The following is a 25,119-nucleotide window of genomic DNA, read 5'->3' on the forward strand; positions in this document are numbered from 1 at the left end:
TCGCTTCCTCCTCCTCTTCTTATCATCTCCCTGATCTCCATCTTTCTCTTAAAACGAACCAGCCAACCAGAACAAAACCCTTTCCGTCCGTCTGCACCACCAACCGCCCTTTCTCTCCTTCCCAGTTGGATCCTAATTTGCCACGAAGGAAGGAAATCCAGCAAGGGAAGAAGGAACGAGAGACGCTGGTCCATCTCCGGTGACCGGAAGACGAGGGACGTGAGGATGCTGTGAGCTGAGCCAGCCATGGTTCCTCGGTCTACCCAACGTGTGAGCTCCAAGAAGGAAGGGGAGCAGAAGCAGGGATAAAAGGAAGGAAAAAGACGGCAGGGGCCGCTCCTCCTCTTCAGCCAGCTTTGATATATGTATATAAATATATTTTCCCCTCTTGTTCTTTATTTTCCCGAGTCTATTTTTCTAAACCCAGCTTTCGTCAACTAGTTCTGATTTCTGCGCCTAGCTCGGAGGAGACCTTCTACTGTGGCCGCAGACAATGAGCGATGCTTTCACTTCATGGGGAAATACGACAACTGAAGGCGTGACGGTGAGTGTGTGGAGGCCAGGCCTGGGTGAGGAATGGGTTCCTTTGGGGGGGCACGTTCCCCCCCGCTCCTGCAACTCCCCCCCCCCCCATTGCTTCTGCTCTGCTTGGAGGCCGACTTGGAAGATGAGAAGCCCATATTAGCCAGGGAAGCAAGTTCAGCAGACTGGGCTGCAATTTTCAAGTCCTGTGTACACGTGTTTGTGTGAATGCGTGCCTGCGTATGTTGGAGCTCTTATACCACACGCGCGTCCACCCCTGCCCCTAAACGGCGGCGGCTGCTGCAGGGGAATCCTTTCACTAAAACAATACGGCGGCTCCTCTGAGCATGCACCGAGTGTTTTTGCCTTGCTGCAGATGTTCTCCAGTTTGACTTTGTTCTTGGTCATCCTGGAGGAGGCTGAGGGGAGTTGGAAACTTCTGGAAGAGGCTCAGTTGCCTGCCCTTGCTGTACAACATTTTGGGTTCAGGGGAGCGCTGGCTGGGGAGAATGGGAGCTGTAATCCAGTATCTCTGGGCAGGCCAGATTGCAGAAGATTTGGTACAACTTTTTCACCTTTTGGGGTCGTGGCCTCAGCCCCATTAAATAAAAAAGGCCCTGAGAGGATACAGCCCTGTGGTCGTGGCCTAAGTGTTCCCCACATCTCCTGCAATGTTCTGGATTTGGCATCCATGGGGGATTTTGGGGGAGGAAGGTGGATACAGGGCCTAGGGTCACCTGTCCGAGAGAAAGAAGGCAGAAGGACCCACACCCGAATTGCACACCAGCGATTTTTCTGGAGAGGGCCTCTTTCCATTCCGTGGGGAAAAACTGGAGTTGAACGGTTGGACACTTACTTTGCATCCAGAAAACCCTGGCCCCGCCCTGTGACATCCCCATTTCAAAAAGGATCATGGTTAGTGGCTGGAGAGACCCTGCTCTGCCGAAATAGAAAGCTCCAGGCCAGGGTGCCAGGATGTCTTGGGATCCCAACCGCTTAGCCAACATGGCAGCTGACAAATGGCCAGGGCAGACCATAAGAGCCTAACCTGGTTACAAGGCGGCAGCTGCCTACAGGCCCCTTTCATTGACAGAGCTATCCGCTGTCCTCCCCCCCCCCCTCCCTGCAGAGAAGGCTATCCTTTCCCAATGCTGAAGAAGTCTTCCTTTCATCCCTTGGTATCCAACCCCGCTCAACATATCCAGCAGGGAGGGACAGGGTCTGACTCTTTGGCCTTGTGATACTTTTAAAGACTCCACCGAGTGATTATTGCTTAAGTTTTTACAGATCGGTTTCGATCTGGCACCCTTTTGAGGGGTGGGTGGGTCTTTAAGGTGCCACAGGCATCTGTGTGCCTGCTAAAGATGGAATTGTTCTGTCTTATCTCTCCTGGAAGTTGCTCCAGCAGAGACAGGACACGGGTGCTAGTTGGAGACCTCATCTTGGGTGTCCTGCATAGTTCAATAAAAACAGCACGTGCTGAAGACTAGCTGATTGCCAATCTTAAACAGATGATGCTCACATGGGGAATGAGTTTATCTTAGCCACTGATCACTGGTTTCTGACTCAGCTTCTGCTGCTGGCTTTTGAAACCTGGCTAGCAGAATCACTAACTGGGCATATGAGCCTTGGGAGGGTGGGGTCGAAACCCAGAAGTTTCCCCTTCCAGTATTTCTGGATTAGAAAATCCGCTTCTCCTTGGATCTTGGCTGTAAAGCCCAAGACTGAGCAAGGGAAATGTATAAGAATGATGCTTGTTCGTGTGGCAGGAACAGTGTGTGTGGGGCTCGAAAAAAGGGGGGGTCTCTGTCCCGAAGGTCATAGAATCTAAAAGTTGCCACAACTGAGCCAGTAGACATAACGTGGGGGAGAGCAAAGGCAAGGAAAAACATGCATCCCTTCAGCTACACGGTCCAAAGTTAAGTGTGTAAGAAGCGTCCCCCCAACATGGTGCAGTCTTAGTGACTTCAGCTCCCATCATCCCTCAGCTAAAGATGATGCTGCATGGAAGTCTGGGGAATTGCAGTTTCAAGATACATGGAGGGTGCCAGGGTGGGGAAAGGGGCACTGAGATGCTTTAGGGCAGTGTTTCTCAACCTTGGCAACTTTAAGCTGGGTGGACTTCAACTCCCAGAATTCCCCAACTGGCGTGCTGGCTGAGGAATTCTGAGAGTTGAAGTCCACCCAGCTTAGAGTTGCCAAGGTTGAGAAACACCGCTTTAGGGTCTGTGAGTGCTGCCAGTTAGTAGAAAAAATGTAGCGGGGGGGGGGAACGGGTAATCTCAGGGCAGCTAGAAAGAAAGAATATAAATATTTCCCCCAAACAGCTGGTTTGCAACAGTCTAGGACAGTGTTTCTCAACCTTGGACTTCAACTCTCAGAATTCCTCAGCCAGCAGGCCAGTTGGGGAATTGGACTTCAACTCCCAGAATCCCCCAGCCAGCATGCTGAGTAGAAGTCCACATGTCTCGGAGTTGCCAAGGTCTGGTCTGGGAGAATGGTCAGTTTGATTTAGCCCCTGGAACTAGGAGACTTGCGTTGAAACCCAGCTTTCCCCAACGAGGTGTCCTCCGGATGTTTTGGAGTGCAATTCACCTTTAAGTGCTGGCCAAGCTAGGCCTACTGGCATCTATAATTCCAAACATCCAAAGAAGCCATGTTGAAGATCTAAAGGTATCCCTTAATTCCAGCAAAGAGAGTTCACACACTTTCCATTTCACTGGTTCTCAGTATTGTTGCAACAAAACTTAATTTGAGGAAGTGAGAATAAAACGGGGGCTTCTTGCCTGGAGGTTCTCTAGCCCCCTCTGGTGGCATCCTGAGACAAGCCAAGGTCTCATGTTGCATTAAACCTATCTGCAGTCTGGCTTAGTCAGCATCTAGCCAGTGTAGGTTGAAACTCAGTGCTTACTCCATGAGTCAAGCCTTTGGGTCAGGATATAAGGAGGCGGAGGACAGCTGAGTGCCTCTAGCAATCTTCAGGCAGGGCATCAAGGCACTGTCATTCCTGTGTCCTTTGTCCCCAACATTAAGTCATGTAAGGTTGACTGCCCCTGCACATGGAGGTTTGATTTTGTGTTTGCAATTGAAGAATCCTGGCTGGAGCACGCCAGCAGCCGTAGGATGTGATGAGGGTGAACAAATGTTTTTGGGAAGCTCACGGGCGTTCCAGTTGCTCCGGAATATAATCGTCCCCTGTAGCTTCTGACAAACAGTTTGATTTTTGCAAAGAAGTAAAAACAATGGATTTATTTCTCCTTCTCTTCTTCTCATCCCCTATTCACCACCGCGCCCCCACCCCCCCATACCTTGCAGACGGTGCCTGGCGAAGTGAGCCCCCAGGACGGTTATGTGTTACTCCTGGTGCTTCTTTCTATCTTCATTGGGGGCACCTTGGTGCTTCTCTTTGGCATCCTGATCATCTGCCGGCGCTGCTGTGAGACGGACCGAAGGCACTCCAGGTAATGCAGGAATGAACAGAAATGGAAGGCTGGGGGACACAGTGGCCTTTGGAGGTCTGTTTTGGGTATGATATGGATCATGGCTTAAATAACTGGCTGATGGTGGCCCTCCCTATCCAGGGACCACCCTGATGAGTTGGGAGCCCCACGCTTAGAATTTGCAGCCATGCTGGCTAGCAATTCTGGGAGTTGCAGACTGAGCACATCCAGGAGGGGCCAGGTTGGAAGAGACCCCCCTAAAACCGTTAAAATTGGATATCTGTCCCTCCCTCCCTATCTGTCATCTACTGTACGTACCTATCTACCTATCTTATAATTTATATCCCACCTTTATTTTTGGTCAACTCCAGGCAGCGTACGTACCTGATGCTCTGGCCTCCTCTTTCGCCCACAACCACAACCCTGTGAGGCGAGTTGGGCTAAGAGAGAGAAACTGCTGTGAAGTCACCCAGCCAACTTGTATGCCTGAGGGAGGACTCCCTTTTCTAGTCCAGCATCTTTGCCATTACACCAAACTGGCTCACGTGATAAATTGACTTTATTCCCAAGTTTCTGATTGGCTGAAGGATTCTCTTAGCTCTGCAAGGTAGTCCACACTTAAGCGCTTGCCAGGATGGACGATGGGGAAGGGGCTGGACTAAGAGGGGGGAGACCTGGGTTCTAGTCCCTCCTCAGCCCCAGAAGCTCATTGGCTGAGTTTGGGCCAGCCCCTCCCTCTCAGCCCAAGAGCCAATCAGGTGTAGTGGGGAAGGGGCTGAAGGGGGAGACCCCAATTCTTAGTCCCTCCTCAGCCATAGAAGCTTGTGGGGGACCCTGGGCCAGTCCTCCCTCTCAGAGTGAAGGTTGTGGGGGGAAAAATGAAAGGGGGGAGTGCTAAATACACTCTAATATCCACTTAATAACTACATCTATTGCCTATGAGATGACCTGCAGACTTGGCAATCTTGGGCCAAGCTAGCTTACCTGGAAGGGTTGTTGTGAGCCAAGGGTAGCACCTAAGAGGCTGGTGGCAATGGTGGTGCAGCCATTTGTGGTGTATCTGGATTCAGACACTTCTAGCTTAGGCTTATTTTTGAGATGTTCAAAGAGGGACCAATTTGTTCTTTTCCATTCCTGCAGAGAGAATGAGAATACGTAAGTGTGTGTGTCTGTGATTATCTATCATCCATCTATCTATATCTATCTATCTATCTAAAATCACAGACACACACACTTACGGGTTATATATATAACCTTTTTCCTATTTTCAGAGCCAGCGATGACCCAGAAAAAACAAACACAACCTATCTGGATGACTCACAGCCAGCGCAAGGTGAGATCGCCCTTTGCTTGATCTGCTCACCTCGCAGCTCTTAAGGGCTTGGGTAGCATTTATGTTGAGCAGGGCCTCCAGACCAGCCCCATGGCCAGCCCACCCTTCCTTCATCTGAAGGAGAAGTGGGTTCTTCAATAACATGTTGCCGTTCTGGGGACCTTCCCCAATGCTCCTTAATGGCTGCTGAAGACATTGTCTTCCGGCAACAGAAGAAAACGGGTTTTCCTGGGCTCTGTTTGGGGGATAGTGGGGAGAGCCCCTTCTGGAAATTTTGGGCTTCCCTTCTCCCCACAGGATCCTCTGTAGATCCTGTCCTTTTGGCCCTGGAAAGATTGGCCCTCAGAACATGAGGACATGCTTAATGTGGAAGAGGGGTTCCCAGGCTGACCTTAACCGTCTCCCTTTCATCTCAATAGATCTTGCTAAAGACAATTCTGTAAGAATCAGTCTTGGTCTGAATTGCGTTCAGTTTAATGCCCAAGTTTCTGATTGGCTAAAGTATGTCTGGCATAAGAGCTGAGTTCACACAACACACTAAAACCTAAATTTGGACTCATGATGCATCGCTGCTTATCTTCACGGGGAGGGCAGTGCCCAGACATGTCAGCCGTTTCATGAACAAGTCATCGCAGCTGGCAAAGTCGGTGGCTGGCTTCCCTGAAAATTCCTTACTGCAAATTCCTCCACTCCATTCCATGTTTAGCCTATTCTAGTTGGTTGTCTGAGCCGACCAGTATTTTGGAGCTGAGCTTTCAAAAGTCTCTCTGCAATTATTTTCTCCAGCATTTATTTTATTTAAAGATGCATAAGGCTGTCCAACTCCTACATGTATATAAAGCTACATATAAACATGTCCACCATTATTCAGTGACTGGTTTTGACCAATTCCCATCTTATACATACCTACAAAAGTTTTGGGGGTCCTTTTGTCTTTTAACTCTCTGGGTTTTTGTACATTTAAAAGTAAGAAAAGGGAAACAGAAAGAGGGGGGAAATGTAGCAAGAGAAAGTGGCAGGGGAAAATAGCTTTTCAAGGGGTTGGGCCTGTGAGTGGCTGTTCTCCAGTCTCTATAGAACCTGCATGCCCAGAGGCAGTCTGTCTTGGAATAGTAATTAGCTATGGGGGTTGGCAAGAAAGGGAGGAAATCTGTTGCCAGCAGACAATGCTTGGGGCTTTCCAGAGACATCTGTTAGGACCTTGTGGGAAGCTGGAATTGTCCAAGTTTGTTTTATTTTAGAAGATTGAAAATACGATGTTCAGAGTGGATCCCAGACTTAGGAATCACAAACTTCGCAAGTTGAAAGGAGCTGCTTGAGCCCCTGCATCTGATTGGCCTGTGATCCTTTTAATTTGGGGGTGCCTCATGCCCCTTCCCGTTCTACCACTGAATCACAGGGATTAGATTTCTAAAAACGGGTGGTCCAATCTTCCAGTATTTTGAGGAGAAGGGAGGAGTCCTTGAGGTCATTAAGACCAACACTCCCTCTCAGTGCAGGAATCTGAATTAAATCGCCCTTGGGGGAAGCTGTCCTGGCTGGGGAATTCTGGGAGTGGAAGTCCATACATCTTCAAGTGGCCAAGGTTGAGAAACACTTCCCTAGAGCAGCAAAGTTTAGGACTGATCCTTTACAGAAGCAGGCTGATGCTGCAACTTCACACACCCACCCTCTGTTTGCCTCCTAGACATCACCATCAAAGTGGATGATCCTGAATGCGCGTCCAGCTCCAGCTATCGAGATGCGGAGAGCGAGCGGTTCCTGTCTTCCAGCAGTGCCACGGGGCGGCGGGTGTCCTTCAACGAAGCCGCTCTCTTTGAGCAGAGCAAGAAAACGCAGGAGAAGGGAAGGAGGTGAGTCTTGGGTTTGACCAGGAATCAGGAGGCTGGGCTGAGAATTGGAGGGTGCACATCTGGAGGGAGGGTGGGTGGGTGGGTGGGGAGCAGGGGTCATGCATCTGGAGTGCAAAAATCTGGAGTGCTGGGGAATTCTGGGAGTTGAAGTCCACAGATCTTGAAGTTGCTAGGATTGAGAAATACTGGATAAGGGAAGAGACACGTGCCAGTTTATTAATTTCTTTCTTGTGGGCATCCCAGAGCCATTGACTGGGTGCTGCAGGAAGAGAAGATAAATCCTTTAATAGATCCGGCACTGGGTTTCCGATGATGATGAACCACAATTCCCAACTTCCCTGCAGCATCCATGGCTATGCTGGTTGGGATTGCTGGGAATTGTAGTTCAGCAGCACCTAGAGGCCTCTACCACCCAAGAGATCCTTTCTTGCCCGTTTTTTAACAGGTACAAGATTCTAGGCCTCATATCTCAAAGGGTAACTGTGAAGGGATTATTTATTCTGCAATGATAAAGAACTTGTGGGATATTTCTGGAGAAGAAATTGGAGGTAGTCCTCATCTTATGATGGCAGTTGGGACCAGAATTGCCATCACTAAGTGATGCGGTCATAAAGCACGACATCACATGGCCACATCGCTTAGCATCAGCAATTCTGGCAGTCTTGGTTGCCATCCTTAAGTGAGGACCATGCAGGTCGTTAAGTGAGGACCTCACATGGCCACAACTTCCAACTTCCTGCCAGCTTCCTGCCAGCTTGGACTTTGCTTGTGGGAAGCCGACAGGGAAAGGCGGAAATCACGATCATGTGACTGCGGCTCACTGTGGCATCGTAATCGCAAGCTGGGCACCAAGTGCCCAGATCGTGATCACATGACCACAGGGACGCTGTGATGCCCCAAACTTCAAGGACTGGTTGTAAGCCCCCATTGTTCAGCATCGTCGTAACTTTGGTCGTTGAATGAATGGATGTAATTCAAAGACTACCTCTACATTTCTAGGTAAGAATCCTCTTTGGAGACTTTCACCGAGGGAATGGGGTGGGGAGAGATGTTCCATTCTCTTCTGCTTGGTCTGAGAAAGTCTCCCTTCCTTCAATAGTGTCCTTCAATATTAAGACACTTTTGGGAAGTAGCATTATTATTAGTAATAGTATTAAGTAGTTGTTGGAGGAGGCTCTTGCGCATCCCTTGGATTGCAAAGGTAGCAAATAAAGAGGCGTTGAAGCGCATAAAACCGGTCATGTCACTAGAAGGAAAAATAACAAAACTTAGACTTAGTTACTTGGGTCATGTCACGAGACCAACATCGTTGGAGAAAGGCGTTATGCTTGGAACGGTCAGTGGCAAAAGACGCCAGAGAAGGCGCTGGTTGGATGTAATCAAAGCAGACACAGGCCAAAATATAAAGCAACCGAAAGAAGCTGTACAAGATCGGAAATCATGGAGAGAGCTGGCTTATGGTATCGCCAAGTGTTGGATACGACTGAATGGATAATTCTATTCGATTCGATTAAGTAGTTGCAGTATTGGTAATAGCAGCAGTAGAAGTTGTAGGTTTATATCCCAGTTCTTCGTCAAGACCTCCAAATAGCCTTCTTTCACATTATCCTCACAAGAACAGCCCTGTAAGGTTGGGCTGGGAGAAAGCCAGAGGCTGAAAAGGACCAGAACCCGGGTCTCCCCCTTCCTAGCCCACCCCATCCCCACTACACCTGATTGGCTCGGGCTGAGGGGGAGGGACTGGCCCAAAGTCAGCCAATGAGCTTCTGTGGCTGAGGGGGGACTAGAACCAGGGTGTCCCCACTCCTGGTCCAGCCCCTTCCCCACTAACCCTGATTGGCTCTTGGGCTGAGAGGGAGGAGCTGGCCCAAAGTCAGCCAATGAGCTTCTGTGGCTGAGGAGGGCCTAGAACCCAGGTCTCCCACTCCTGGTCCAGCCCCTTCCCCACTAACACTGATTGGCTCTTGGGCTGAGAGGGAGGAGCTGGCCCAAAGTCAGCCAATGAGCTTCTGTGGCTGAGGGGAGACTAGAACCAGGGTGTCCCCACTCCTGGTCCAGCCCCTTCCCCACTAACCCTGATTGGCTCTTGGGCTGAGAGGGAGGAGCTGGCCCAAAGTCAGCCAATGAGCTTCTGTGGCTGAGGAGGGCCTAGAACCCAGGTCTCCCACTCCTGGTCCAGCCCCTTCCCCGCCACTCCTGATTGGCTTTTCTCTAGAGACATGCAGTGTTCTGTTCTGCTGATGTTCTCATCCTGTTCTTCCTCCAGATTTTATTTATTTATTATTCAAATTTTGTTACCGCCCATCTCCCCCAAAAGGGGGACTCAAGATCAGATCACACTGATTTGGCCATTCTGGCAATTTTCCGGGTGTAAATCTTCCATAATCCCATGAATTGCTTCCTGTTCTGGAAGATTTTCATCTGGAAAATTGCCGGACCATTCCCAGAAGACTCCCAGCAGGGTCATCCAGAGGAAGGGTGTAACATTTTGCACACTCCTCCTTTTCTCCACCAGTGAAAGATGGAATGTGTGAAGACGCCTTTGTGCTCCTGAGCCTTGTAATGCCCCCTTCTTCTTGTGGCTTTTTCTGCTTTTCCCACAGGTACACCCTGACAGAGGGTGACTTCCACCACTTGAAGAATGCCCGCCTCAGCCATCTGCCCCTGCCACCCTCAGCTGCCCTCAAAATTGTCACCATCCATGAATGCGAATCCAACGAGAACAGCATTATGATGACTCCCCGCCTGCCACCCATCAAGCCTAGCCTTGCCATCTTCCAAGTGAGCCCCCTCATCCTTCAAGGGTTTGGGGGTGGAACAGAACTGGGGAGAGGGGGTCAGTAGGAGTCAGCCTCTCCCAGGGCTTCTAGTTCATTCTATTTCATTTTTTAAAAAATACGAACTTGCTTTTCGAAGAGCAAATAAATCAACAAATGTCTTCACACAACCCTTAACTTGGTTTGTGGGTTAATCTGTTTTCTGGGTTTGCACAATTAAACACACCAAATGGGCTGGATTTGTACCCTACATGAAGCCACAGTAAAGCTAGCCAAGGTTAGCACTAATCAAAATAAGCATGCTGCACAAAGGGGGCTGCTTGGCTTTTCATTAACTCGGCTAAACATATCATCTGTACTTCCAAAACGGAGAATTTAACAGCTGCATTTTCAATTAGTTCCTCCATGCTTTCTATTCTAAGTTTTTTTTAAAATTTAATTTTTGTAAAACATTTTGTAGACTGCCTTTAAGTGCAAAAGCTTTCCAAGGCATCTTACAGAAAGGAGTAATAACGCCAACATTTTCCTTTTTTTGTTTGGGTTATTTTTAAAAATACTGTCTGGGTCGAGAGATCACACTGAACTTTAAACACACAACATGGGATTCACACAACATGGGATGTCCAAACAACTAGCCTAGAGAGTTGTATGCTACATCAATAAATTAGACAGACAGACAGACAGACAGACTGACAAGCAGAGACGGTAGAGGTAGAGTAGAGTAGATACATACGGTGGAGATGATGGATGGATGGATGGATGGAGAGAGAGAGAGAGAGAGAGTACATCAGATGTGATGGCATCACAAGTCCCAAGATTCCCCAGTCAGCTTGGGCATGTTGACCGGGTATTATTGGTATCGTAATCCTCATAGATCTAGGGTAATGTCAGGTTCAGGAAAGCTGTTACAAAACGGTTGATGGCATGTCTAAATTTGTCTTAAAAGTTTGAATCCCATTTTTCATCTCATCTGGAATCTTTGACAGCAGCTAACCATGAATACTGGAAACACATTCAAACTGAGAACGACTGACATTCTCATTTCGGCAGTAACTGATTGCTTTTCGTGTTAATAGGGTGCTTTTTAAAAAGAAGGAATCCACTCTTTGAGTTTCATAGAAGCCCACAGATCAGAATGCTATGTGCCAGGGGAACTAGCCTACAATAAGTGTGTTAGGTCTCGTTATAAATTACGGTAGGTAGGAGATGCTTTTTATTCAATATGGAACCCCTCTGAATCTTCTGCACATCTTACTTCTGTGAAGTGCAGACCCTTGTATATGGATATGTAATTGCAGTCAAAGGGACCACTGCGGGAGAAAATAATGAATGCAGGTCTGTTGTGTTCCCAACGGAGAGTTAGGATAACAGAAATTACCCTCTCAGCTGGATTGGTGGTTCCTGGGCCATCTTTTCCTCCCTCACCCTCCATTTTGTCCCTCTCAACAGCCAACTGGAACCCCCCTACCCAAGACGGCACTGACCAGCCACGGAGGTCTGTGTTCGAGTTCAGCGCTACCAGGGGACACTTTTAACTCCAGCGTCGAAGCCGCATCCTCTGTTTCCTCCGACTCAGGAGAGGGAATTGTGGTAGGTTAACCCAGTGTGGTGCAGGAAGAGGGCTGTCTGAATGCTTTCTGCCCCCCCAACATTTCTCACCAAGCTCTTGGCCCAGGAAGGGAACGATCTTTGGGCGTGGAAAGACAAGGGTCGTTGCGAGGCACGGTACTTGTGTCTTCTGAGGGTGCGTGTTCGTGCGTGAGAGGGGATACCCGTTAGGCGTGGCTGGCCTGGCGTCAGATGCGTCCACCACGCTGGCTGTGTTTGGTCAATACACTGAATCTTAAACTAGCCAGTGGCTGAATTCACACATGCCAAATTCAGTGTCATGTTCCCGTTCCGATGTTTATGGTTCCTCGTAACGTTTCACATGTCATATCTGCAGTTGCGTGCCTGCCTGGCCACGCTGGTAAATTTCCTTTGTGCTGACTGGTGATCTTCTGGAATGTATGTTTGGGTTATCTCTGCTGTTCAAGGTTACTTTCTCAGGCCGATTCTAACGGTTGCTAGCATCTGGGGGGGTGGTTGCTATGCTAGCCTGAGGGGAGGGTTCGCAACGGGAGCAAGGCTTTTTAAGTTTGTATTTGGCGCGCTTTTGCTCATTCTCAGCTTTCTTCGTACTTTGCATACTATTCATTCAATAAATTAGTTTTCTCTAGTAACTACTGATGAGACTCCTTTTATTGGAATAGGCAATCATTACATTCAGGTAAAACATGGTACCGGGAACTTCTCGTTCAGCGTGATGCGGGAAACTCAGCCGTGGGGTGAACTGTCATCTCGCACTGCAGTTGGGTTTATTGAATAATATTGGGTTTATATTAAACCCAAATAAATAAACCCAATTGCCGTGTAAGAGGGCAGTGTTCATGTGGTTGTTGTGTTCTGCTAACCCAGGCTTAGGGGTAGGGGTGTGCTTGCGGGGGGGAGGTCAAGGTGGCAGCCGCGGTCATGAGGTTGAAGTCCCACAATTTTTTTGCGTGTGTCATACATGCAACACATGTGAAAAAGGGCAGGGCTTCAGTTGCACAGACACAGCCGTTATCTTGACTTTTCTGACCCCTCTTAGACACCTCTTCTTGTGAGAACGTAGCCAATTTTTGTGTACATAAAGAGACCAACCAGATCATGGCTTAAGGAGATGTCCTTGTTATACCACTTGCTAGCTATTTTCCAGGTTCACACAACACACAGAACCAGGAACTAAACTATCAGGGTTCTCCCAGAACATAAACAAACCAAGGATAAAACTAAGGAAGCTTAGCAAAACGTGGCAGTGCAGCGGCTAAGTCTGCTGGCTCAGTATATTGGGGTGAATGCAGTGCTGGGCATGACTAACCCTTCCCTGTTCTCCTTTTGCACAGCCTGGCAGTGCAGCGAGGGCCACCTCAGCCAGTGTGAGCGTCGGGGAACCCACCTCAGCACCTGCCCAGGGCACCGTCCTTCATTTCCTCACCCGCCTGCGCCGTCACGCCAGCCTGGAAGGAGCGAGTCCCTATTTCAGAATCAAGAAGTGGAAACTGGAGACCAGCCAGCGGGCGTCCAGTCTGGACACAAGAGGTGGGTGACTCTGCAGGGCAGGGGGTGGGGCTGCTGGAATCACTAAGTCATCTTTCCCCATTCCTGGAGTGTATGTGGGAAAGACCTCAGGAGACTGGGCCACAAGACACTAACAAGGGAATGGCCAGATAAGAGAGGGCATAGCCCGCAGCTGGATAGTGGGCAGGGCAAGAGGCTCAGGAGGGACCCTCCCTAGTTTCTCGGGCTGTGGAGGAGACGGTGGGAGATTTGTACTTTCAGACTTGCAAGATTCTGTTTATTGTAAGGCTCCATTAAGTAGAATTAGCTCATCTGGTCGTGATTCCTATCTGATTTAACCTGAGAGGCCGACATCAATCTTGCAAGTCTGAAAGTACAAATCTCCCCCCGCCCACCGGTCTCCTTTACAGCCTGAGAAACGAGGGAGGGTCCCTTCTGAGCCTCTTGCCCCGCCCACTGTCCAGCTGCAGGCTATGCCCTCTCTTATCTGACCGTTCCCTTGGCAGCGGCCTTTTGCCCACTCTCCCAAGGTCTTTCCCACGTACCATTACATGGAGAGACAGGATGGCTGGAAACCATCCTCCAAACATCTAATAAGTTTGGAGTGAAGGAAAATCTCCTTCAAGTCAAGCCTGACTCCATGTGAAACCACCTGGGGTGGGGTGGGGTTGCAATAAGGTGATGATGAGGATGATCATGTGCCACCAAGTTGTTGCTGACTCTTAGCGGCCGCATAGATAGATTTTCTCCATGACGATCGGTCCCTAACTTGGTCTTTTAGACCTTCCAGTGGTGCACCCATCACTGTTGTATCTCAATGTATCTGGCCACCCTTCTCGCAACAACTCGGGGTGGCTAACATAAAATTAAAACAGAATAGCAAAAACTGCTGAAACCAGTAATGATAATGATAATATACGAATACAAGGTAGTCCCTGCTTACTGATGGTAATTGGGACTGGGAACTCTGGGGCTGAGCAACGTGGTCGTAAGGCACGACGTCACGTGAACTCCCCAACTTATGACAGCAGTTCTGGCAGTCCCGGTTGCCGTCGTTAGGTGAATCTCGCACGGTCACAGTGTTCCGTGGTCACATGGGCGCCATTTGCAACCTCCTGCTGGCTTCCCTGTTGACTTTGCTTGTCGGAAGCCAACAGTGAAGGTCGCACATGGTGATCACGTGACTGTGGGACGCTGCAATGGCCACAATTACGAGGACCTGTTGTAAGTACCTGTCCTAACAGCCAGGAATCACGCTGAGACGAGGAGTAGGTCTCTAGTGTTTTATTACTGCTACATTAGACAGAAATCCTAACAAACTGAAGAAGCGTGGGAAAAACCCAGACAGATAAACCCCAAAAGTCAAGGCGGGTCTGATCTGTGTCTCTTTGAATGGCTGCTTAACTCCTCAGTACTATGCATGCGTTTTCCCCCCTGGATAGGGGCCCCTTCCAGCTTGCCATCAGTACTCATGACAGTACCCATCATTCAGCATGTCGTAACTTCAAACGGTCACTGAACTAGTGGACGTTAAACGAGGACTCCCTGTAGTGGCAGGTGAGGACAACGCAATCATTGCAGTAACATTTGCTGCATAGGCCCTGTCCTAGCCTATCATGCTAAGATTTCCTGGCGGTCTCCTGTCCTAGTACTAACCAGGTGTGATCCTGGTTAGCTTTTTGAGATTGGCCGTGTTCAGCTTGGGACTGCTACCTGCTTTAAGTTAGAAACTTGCCATCCTAGAGCTCAGATTCTTTGTCCTTATGGTCCTGTTTTGAACCCTCTGACAGCAACAGCCTTAGGGTCTCCATCAGAAAAAGGACTTGCCCATCACTGGTTCCCTGGTCCATGAATGACAACAGTGGGGTTGAACGGTGGGCCTTCTGATTGCAAATTGGGTCTGCTATCTCAGAGCTACCTACAACCACAATTGGGACTGGAATTTCCATCGTAAGTCATTGTGGTCGTAAGTCGAGTCACTATGTGACTGGACCTGATTTTATGACCATTTTTACAACAGATGTTAAGTGAATCACTGCAGCTGTTAAGCAAATCATGGGTTGTTAAGTGAATCATAGGTTGTTAAGCGAGTCCAGCTTTCCCAATGGGCGTTTTTTGCTGGAAAACGACAAAAAAAAATCATAAAATGAGATCACATGACTGCTGGACACTGCAATCAGTCGTAAATACGAGCCAAAATGCAATCATGTGACTGTTGGGGGGTGCGACATTTGTGATGTTCAGAAGTACTTTGCAGGCCGTAAAGCACCCATTCCGAGGCCGTCATAACTTCAGACCGTCATTAAACCAGCGGTTATAAGTCGAAGACTACCTGTATGACCTTTCTGAAAACTTCTAATTTTTCCTTTTCCAAACTCTGCCTCTTGGTTTTCTCTATATTTAGTTTTGGTCACCAATTTATTCTTCTTTCATGATGTCCTGCAAACTATTTGGGTGGGTAAACCAAGGAGGCAGCACAAGCTGTTTTGCGAGCAAAGATGGATGATAATGATGCTGTTCCTCTTGAAGGAGTTCAGAATGGTGGTTAAAAAGGACAATGCTCCCCAGCTGCTATAAAATAACAATAAAAAGACAACCATTAAAATCAAATGTTGCCAGTCTGAACTTAGCACGGTTGTTCTTATGCTGGGTGTACTACAGGTAGTCCTCGACTTATGACCGTCTGTTTAACAACAGTCCGAAGTTATGACAGCCTCAGAATGGGTGCTTTACAGCCCGTAAAGCACTTCCAAGTGTCGCAAAACGTCGCACCGCCACCTCCATAGTCACCTGATCGATTTTGGGTGCTTGACAACCAGCTTGCATTTATGACCAGTTGCAGCGTCCTGCAGTCACACGATTGTGTTTTGCAACTTTTTTGCCTTTTCTGGCAAAAAACGCCCATTGGAGAAGCCGGATTCACTTAACAACCGCCATAAAAGTGGTTGTAAAATCAGGTCCAGTCACGTTTTGACTTGACTTATGACCGCAACGACTTACGATGGAAATTCTGGTCCCAATTGTGGTCATAAGTCGAGGACTACCTGTATCTGAGAGAAGATCCCATAGTATCTAGTTGAACTTTCCCCAAGAGGAGGAAATGGGCTCACCACCATTTGTGCATCACTTGACCCTGACAGTTGAGCTGCATTCTGTCTCACTGGGAGGTGGCTGGCTGGGGTACAAATACAGGATGACCAGGGTGTCCTTGGTGGGAATAGCCCAGAGCTGTGGCCTGCAGGGATTTGCTGCCTGCAGCAACTGCCTCATCTGTCTAATGACAGGGCCGGTCCTGTATTGCATCTCATCGTGTTATGAGACTCCAGCTTTTGATTTAGTAAGTTGTCAAGGGAAGCCAAAATATGATTTGTTTGAATTCAGCGGCAACTGCTTTTGGTCAGCATGGTGTGAACCCAGTCTAAGTGTGTCTGTATGTGTGTGTACACAGAGTTGGGCCTCATTTTCAATGGAGTCTGACAGAGCGGGCCATAGAATATCCATAGTAATAATGTAATATATATTTTTAATCCATTCAATCATATCCAATTCTCGGAGACTGCCTGGGCTAGTCCCAGCAGTTTTCTTGGCAAGGTTTTTTGGAAGTGGTTTGCCATTGCCTCCTTCCCAGGGCTGAGAGAGAGGGGCTGGCCCAAGGTCACCCAGCTGGCTTTGTGCCCAAGGCAGGACTAGAACTCATGGTCTCTCAGTTTCTAACCTGGTGCCTTAAACCACTACACCAAACTGCCTCTCATTATTATTATTATTATTATTATTATTTAAATTTGTCTGTCACCCAGCTCTTAACAACACTGGACAGAAGTTAACTAACTTGCTAACTGCTTGTTTAGGTTGGCCAATCAGTGAACCCAGAGCTGTTCCTCCTTCAGCAGCCCAGTTTCTTACTGTTTTGAGATGGAAAACACCGGAAAGCTTTTGGGGGGAAGCTTAAAATAACACAGTTTTGTTTTCCAAACACTTCCTTGATTGATTGATTGATTGATTGATTGATTATGTGCCATCAAGTTGGTGTCAACTTTTAGCAACCACATAGAGAGATTTTCTCCATGGGGATCTGTCTCCAGCCTGGTCCTTCAGATCTTCCAAGGGTGGATCCATCACTACTGTAATTGAATCCATCCCTCTTGCTGCCAGTCGTCCTCTTCTTATCTTTCCTGCCACCTTTCTAATCATTATAGACTTCTCAACAGAGCAAGATATTTATACTGATGGGTTGATTATGTGCCATCAAGTAGGTGGTGATCCTTAGAGGCCACATAGATGGACCTTCTCCAGGATGATCTGTCCCAACTTGGCCCTTCAGGTCTTGCTGTAACTGAGTCCATCTCCCTTCCTGCTAGTCGTCCTCCTCTTCCCTTCCACCTTTCCCAGCATTACGGACTTCTCCCAAGAGCCAGAGAACAGGAGGATTTCAGGGCGGGGAAACACTTCCCTACAGAGCAGAAGAAAGATCCTACGTCTTCCCAATTGTGGGATGTTGTTGCTTACTTCCCATTATATCCCCAGCCACTCCCATCAAACATAGTGGTCCCAAAAGATTGCTGGTTCCCAAATTGAAATCACGGACCAGGAACACTTTGAAGAATACCTCTGCTGCAGGCACAAATGGACTCAGTGATTTCAGTGCTTGACTTGGAGGAATAAAAGTTGTGTGTACCCTGCCCGTGCTTCAGCCCCCATCTTTTCCTTCCCTTGCACCAGGGTCTCCCAAGCGTCACCAGTTCCAGCGACAACGGGCCGCAAGCGAAAGCATGGACCAGGATCGGGATCCTCACCAGACGGACATCATCCAGTACATTGCCCGGACAGACGACATGGTTTTCCGGCCCGTGGCTGGACCGTTCCTGCCTGCGCCGGCCAGTCCAACATTATCTCTCGGCAGGTATTTTTCAGTAGATAAGTGGGAATGGGGGGTGGGATGGAGTGCGTGTGAAACAGGAGGAGGGTTGAGAAGCCTTTGGCAGCTCTGGAGTGGAAAAACCAGATCAGAATGGACGTTACCTCCTTTTGGAGAAGGACCACACAACCTGACTGTGCTGCTATTTAGTTCAAAACTTGAGTTTTCCCAATAAATAAATAAAAGCAGAAGTGCATGTTGGAGCCCTTGGCCATCTGCCTTGGACTGTTGCAGCCTGGGGACGTTGGGGTGTTGAGTGGATGTTGTGAGGGTTCTCACAAAATGGCTGCCTACCAGCTCTGACTAGTAGGGACTATCTTTTTAAGTATGGATGGCAGGAAATCTGTCTTCTTCCTTCACTGTGTATGTTGGGTTTGCTGAGGTCCTTCCTCTCAAGATCAAACAATATTCCAGTCCTCATTGTCCTAAATAATAAATGGACTTCAATGGGAAGCTATTTTAAACCAGACTCTTTGTTCAGCAGCAGCTCTCTAAAATCTTCATCAAATAAGCTTTCTCATCATTGTCTCTTTATTTTTATTATTATTTTTTTAAAATGACTGACAATGCTGGGGTCAAATTGGCTACGTACAGCAGATTTTCTTCCCCTGAGCTGTGCTCCTACACCTTGGGAGCTATGATTTGAATGCTAGGTTGTTTACTGGATAAGAACCTGAATAATGTATGAACGTGGTGACCAGATGCTTTACCTCTTCCTTGCTAATGCACACTTTAAAAAAACTTGTAATTTAAAAATAGATTTGGAAGCAATTATCTACTTCCCACCCCACTCCCTCTCTTAAAACGGAGGCTGAATGGTCTGTCTCAGGACAACAGCTGGTCTCCCGGAAGAACATGAGAATGGAAGAAGAGGCTGGATCAGGCCATCTGCTTATCGTCCAGCCTTCTGGGTCACCCAGTGGGGCACTGAATGCTTTTGGGAAGCTCATCAGCTTGGATATGTCGATGAAGGTTCTCAGTCCCCCAGGTGGAATTGTCTGTAGGTTGAGTCATGGCAACTGGATTTATTTCTTTTTGGCTGAAACGTTTCGCTGCTTGTCCAAGCAGCTTCTTCAGTTTGGGCAAAGGTTGGTGAGAGATCCCATATATGTCTTCCGGGGTGGCTGCATTGTCCCTACACCTGACTGGCTATTAATTGTGCCATGGAGGTGTGGATTGCCTTTGGGATGTCTCACTCCTAAATCCCTTGTTCATCCCCAAGTGGATCCTTAAGAGTGGCCTTCCTGGTGGTCTTAATCTTCCTGGGGACTGATGAAAGAGCAGCATGAAAAGTGGGGGACAAGTTGTGTCTGAGGCCTCTGCCTCTGTTGAGGGAAGGATTTTCCACTTTGGCATGAATGGATTCCTTAACCCCTCTCTCAAACCACCTATCTTCTCTGTCCAAAATGTGAACACTGTTGTCCTCAAAAGGAAGATTAAGACCACCAAGAAGGCCACTCTTAAGGATCCACTTGGGGATGAACAAGGGATTTAGGAGTGAGACATCCCAAAGGCAATCCACACCTCCATGGCACAATTAATAGCCAGTCAGGTATAGGGACAATGCAGCCACCCTGGAAGACATAGTACATGGGGTCCCTCACCAACCTTTGCCCAGACTGAAGAAGCTGCTTGGACAAGCAGCGAAACGTTTCAGCCAAAAAGAAAGAAATCCAGTTGCCATGACTCAACCTACAGTCATCAGCCTGGACTCTTCCACTGTATTTTTGCAACCACATTTGCTGCCTCCCATTCAGGAAGTAGCTGGTAGTCCCCAGCCATCAACATTAGTAGCCATGAAGAGTTTCATCATCCATGAATCTGCCCAATTCCCTTCATTGGCATCCGACTCGGCTGCCATGCTCATGACTGTCAGCAACATGAGCAGGTATTTGCCATGTGCGAGAGGTGAGGACAATCAAGTGGGGTGGGCAGGACTTCAATAGCACTGTTGAGACCACCATCTTGCCTTTTTTGACTCCCCCTGTGGGTGTCGCTGGTCCCGGAGGCTACCCTTTGAAGAGCAAGTGTAGGCCTTGGCCTGAAAAAGACGCACAAACTCGTAAGAACTGGAATCGCTCTGGAGTGCTGGACGTTCTTTCAGCCAGCATTGTTGGACAGGTAGTCCTTGCTTAACGACCACAACTGGGACCAGAATTTTGGTTGCTAAATGAAACAATCATTAGGCAAATATGACCCAATTTTACGACCTTTTTTGCAGTGGTCATTGAGCAAATCACTGCAGGCGTTAAGCGAACCACATGGTTGTTAAGCGAATCACGCAGTTTCCCCGTTAATTTTGCTTGCCAGAAGCTGGCTGGGAAGGTCGAAAATGGCGATCACGTGATCACGGGACACTGTGACAGTCATAAATGTGAACCACTTGCCAAGCACCCAAATAGTGATCATGTGACCGTGGGACTGCTGCGACGGTGGTAACTACGAGGACCGATCACAAGTCGTTTTTCCAGCACCGTCGTAAGTCCGTGCCATCGCTAAACTAATGTTTGTTAAGCAAGGACTTCCTGTAGACATAATCTTCTAAGAGCAGAAGTCCAGCATTTATTTACTTATTTATTTTAGCACATTTTTCCACCGCCCCTCTCAAACACGACTCTGGGCGGCTTACAATATATTAGAACAACAACAATTCATATCAATTAAAAACATAAAATATAAATATACAATATAACAACGTTCTAGAAATATACAAATGTTATAAAATAGATAAGTAACAAGCTAAAACCCAAGATGGTAAGATGTTAAAGTTCCCCAGGGCCGTATTATGGCGCCAGCCACCCCCACAGCGAATTATCTCCTCTTCCGCCCCAGGTGAGGTGGCACAGCCCCGTCTTAAGCCCCTTCCTCAAGGCCGGGAGGGCAGGGGCTTGCCTCATCTCTGCGGGTAGCTTATTCCAAAGGGCGGGAACTCTGGCAGAGAAGGCCCTCCTCCTGGACCCTGCCAAGCGACACTCTCTCGCAGACAAGGTCTGCAACGTGCCCAGTATTGTTCGGTTGATCATTTCTGGCTCCCTGGAGGAAGGCTCTGGACTTGGCATGAGTTCCAGGGTTACAGCGATTCTTTTGCTCGGCTCCAAGCCTGGGATTGCTTCTGTTTTCAGTCTCGGTGGCATGTGGTCATTGAGTTCAGGGTGCGCCAAGAATCTCCTTGCACTCTCTGGTCATTGTTCCAGGTTCTGCCTGCGACGCCAGAAGCCCTGTGTCTTTTTTAAAGGCAAAGTGTATTTGTTTCCCACTGTAGGTTAGAGTCTTCCGAAGCACCCAGCCCCACCCCACCTGAGCCTCTCCCATCGGAACCACAACCCACCCCCCTTTATCACGACATCTGGAGCCTCAGGGCGTCACTAGAAAAGTGCGCTTCGTCAGAGCAGGGCAATGACCGGGACTCGGTGCCTAGTGATGGCGGGGAGAGCGTCTCCTCGAGTGGGGGGCTGCCCAGTTTCTCCTCTTCCCTGGCCGACGAGGCTGAAGGAGGAGATGAGAAGCCCTGGGGGAAACCTAAGCAGGACAGCGTGGAGTTGGAAGCCGGGACACGTAAGCTCTTGCAGATGGATAGCGGCTACGCCTCCATCGAGGCCCCCAGTGGACGGGCAGGAGAGGACCAGACGGCCTCGGAGAAACGCTTCTGCTTCACCAGCGCGGGACGCAAGGCCACCATCTTTGAGAGCTTTGAGGGCCAGGAACCAGAAGAGGAAGAGGAGGAGGAGGAGGAGGAGGAGGAGGAGGAGGAGGAGGAGGAGGAAGCAGCGGGGGCCGTGGGTGGACTTCCCCCCTCCAGTCCACTGCTCTGGGCCCCATATGGGCAGATGTTCCCTGCCCGGGAATCCTTCCCTCGCCGGGACTACAGCATTGATGAAAAAACAGACGCGCTCTTCAACGCCTTTGTCCGCCACGACCCCCAATTCGACGAATCGCCCCTGCGGGCAAAGCACCGGTCCCGGACCCATTTGCGGAAGCAGTGGCAGCGCACCAGGCAGTACAGCGACCCCGGGGTGCACTACCCCCTGGCCCTGGAGAGGCACCGGACCCCTCTGCGCCGGGGCGACAGCGTCAACTACCCCTTGGAAGGGCGCTACCACAGCACCCTGCCCCGCATTGTCAGCGCTGGGGACGAGGAGGTGGCTGTGCCCGCCGCAGAAACTGGGGACAAGATCCAGGTGATTGAGGAAGAGCCGCCGGAGGAGGCCAGAATGGGGCCTGACCCATATGGCAGTGGCTGCCTTGAAGGGGGTCAGTGCCCAGGGCTGGGTGACCTGGGCACGGGACTCATGGACAAGATCGCTGGAGGGCTGGGGGACATGTTTTTCACACCCTTGAAAAAAACAAGAGAGAGTCTTGAGTGTGTGATGGTGGTGGCCCGTGCTTCCCCGGATCACAGCCCCGAATAGTGGCGCGGGGAGGCACCGTGATTACCATCTCTCGAGTGCGCCGGGGGTGCCGGTGCAGGACCCACCCACCAGCCAGCCAGCCAGCCGGGACTTAGGGCGCTTGAGGGGTATGAGGGCGTGGAGCTAGTTCAAGGAACGCCACCCAGCACACCTGCCCTGACAGCGATCCGCTGTGTTCTAGGGAGTCCCACCCGGAGGTACCCTTGCGTGTTGAAGGTCTGGGGCTGAAGACGTTCCCCGTGGACATCCTTGTCTCGCTAGCCAGAAGATGGAGCCCACCAAGGACTGAGGGAAGCTTTGGCGGTACCCATCCATGCCTTGCCAGCGGGGCCCCAAAAGGCAGGGAAGCCCATCCCAAGGGGCAGCCTTCCACTTCCGAGGGTCCAAAGAGCGCAGGGCGTCCATTGGAGCCGAAGGGACTTCCGTTCCCTTCTGGTTGGTGCTGGGGGTGGGGAAGGGGGAAGCCCACCAAGCCTCTCCCTTGTTGCGAAGCAGGTTTGCCAAAGCCGGCGTCTCTCTTGCACAGCCAGGAAGTTAAGTTTTCAGGGGCTCTTTCTTGGTGATAATAAGAAAGAGGAAAGCCCCTGAGCCTAGCGGAGGCCTGACATACCTCACCACCTACGAGCTGGTTGTAGCAGATATTACAGCTCCTTCCACCTTTCCCGAGCACCCCTCTCTCTCTCTCTCTGGTTTTTTACAAGCAATAACCGTGTCCTGTCCTCTCACCCCTGCCAAGCCATCTTTGCTCGAGCATCCTCGCAGCAGGAGGGGGCCAGTGGGGCAGAACCCCACGTCTCGACCGACAGGCATCTCTCCTCCCCGGTCTTTGGCACAGCGGAGTTTGTGGAAGAGTTTACATTTTCTCGGCCGAAGAATCTGCCACTTCTGGGATGGGGCAGGGGGGCGGGTTGGGGTGGGGGCTGGTAGGGGACCCCTGAAACAAAGCACGCTGCTGAAAGGATGAATAGCACAACTCCCTCTATCTTCATTCCCTCCCACCCACCGACCTGCCCCCCCACCTTTTTGGTGGGTCGTTTTCACCTCCCATGGCTGTTCCTTGGTTTTTTCTGTGGTTCCGTTTTTCCATACCCCCTTCCATGGTTCACTCTGCGTCTTCAAGCCATCCTGGGTCTGTTGTTCCACCTTCCTTCCTAGGCCCCGTTCCTACAGCTTACTTTCAGCCAAAATGCCTCAGATTTTCTTGCTGCTCTGACGCAAAGGAAGCAGATTGCATTATTGGGCGATGGAGGCAGCCCAATGGTTGAAGTCAAAATCCATTGACTTCCGTTTCTCATCTTCTGGACCTGGGCTGGAAAAGACATCGACGGCTCTGTTTAGCAACCGGTTTACTCCTGTATGCATGATGGGGGTGGCGGAGAATTTTGTTGTGGCTGTTCTGGGGGGGGGGGGGGAGATGATCACTAGCGTATACCCCTTTCTTTCATCTCAAAGAAACCCACATTCTTTGTTATACCTTATTTTACAAGTTCCCCTCCTCCATCTATACACAAAGCAGGTGTTTTGATGATGATGATGATGATGATGATGATGATGGTTATTTATTTCTGTGTGCTTGTTTTTTCAAGGAAGATCTTATTTTGGTTGCATCCTTTTAGCCGTGCTGGGGAGGATTTCCTTTGTTTGTTTGTTTATTTATTTGCTTTGCTTTTTAATTTAATCCTGCCGGAATGGCAGAGCAAGTGAGGAAGAGGAGGGGGCGGGGGGCACCATCCATCCATCCATCCATCCATCCATTTTCTTTTTGCCCTCCTCTTTCCAATCCTCCTTTTTCACGTGGCAGCCCCAGTAGAGACCGTCCACTTGAAACACGCCGATCCCATTTTTACATTTAAATTTCACTCCTTTTCCTGATGTTGAGCTTCAGGTATTTGCAAGGGTGTTGTTATCACATGTCAAGTAAAAGGGAATGATGATGTGGGCCCGAAGCCGTTCTCCGTGTGTGCGGGGAAGGATGGAAGATAATTTGTTTTTGCAGATTGGCGCTACAGGCGAGGGAGGGCGAGGGTGGAGCGTGTGGGTGTGTTTGCATGCACACAGGCACGCGCCCACAGAGATGTACCATTTCCTTATGTTTTGAATCTGCTTCAGTGGTTCTCCTCCTTTGCCAGGGGCTCAGCTGAAGTAAGCACAAAGCTGCCCATCCACCAACCCGGCTGCCCCATGGCATACAAGAAATGCAAACCACAAATTTCTTTTGAAAACGGACTTGATTAAAAACCATGTGCCAAGAACAGGCGTCGGAGGACATATTGTGTTTGTTGTGAGGGTCTGCAGGTGGCACCTTGGCCAACATCTTAGAGCAGTGTTTCTCAGCCTTGGCCACTTTAAGAGGTGTGGACTTCAACTCCCAGAATCCCCCAGCCAGCATTGCTGGCTGGGGGATTCTGGGAGTTGAAGTCCAGACCTCTTAAAGTGGCCAAGGTTGAGAAGCACTGTCTTAGAGTGTGTCTGCCAATGCAACACGGTCCCCGCAATCCAATTTCCTGGGCATCTGTGGCTTACTGCCCGCCAGACGGGCTCTGGCTTCTGTTTTGGTTTGATTTCCTATGGTTTGAAGATGCTACATGCTGAAGGAGCAAGAGACTCAAATATCTGAGTCATTAATTTGGCTCTGGGCAACCCTTTGGCTTCAAGCCTGAAAAGGTGCTTTGGAGGGGGGACCAGCACTGGAGAAGCTGCGTCTCTTTTGGGGCACTCCGAAGCCCCTTTGGGGGATGCATCCGAGCCACCGCACATATTTCCTTCCTTAC

General features: G+C 49.4%; 1 protein-coding gene across 1 annotated transcript; it reads left to right on the top strand.

Annotated features, from left to right (window-relative positions):
* The first annotated feature begins 468 nt into the window (after positions 1-468).
* On the top strand, positions 469-22,348 carry CBARP (CACN subunit beta associated regulatory protein). The gene is made up of 9 exons (XM_063294266.1): positions 469-544; positions 3,838-3,983; positions 5,234-5,295; positions 6,983-7,148; positions 9,752-9,929; positions 11,375-11,512; positions 12,850-13,045; positions 17,744-17,924; positions 21,202-22,348. Exons 1-9 carry the CDS (start codon positions 494-496, stop codon positions 22,346-22,348), a joined length of 2,265 nt encoding a protein of 754 aa, XP_063150336.1. The 5' UTR covers positions 469-493.
* Positions 22,349-25,119: the final 2,771 nt, after the last annotated feature.

This window comes from Candoia aspera, chromosome 1 (genome assembly GCF_035149785.1).
Source record: "Candoia aspera isolate rCanAsp1 chromosome 1, rCanAsp1.hap2, whole genome shotgun sequence".
In the NCBI taxonomy this organism is placed as follows: Eukaryota; Metazoa; Chordata; class Lepidosauria; order Squamata; family Boidae; genus Candoia; species Candoia aspera.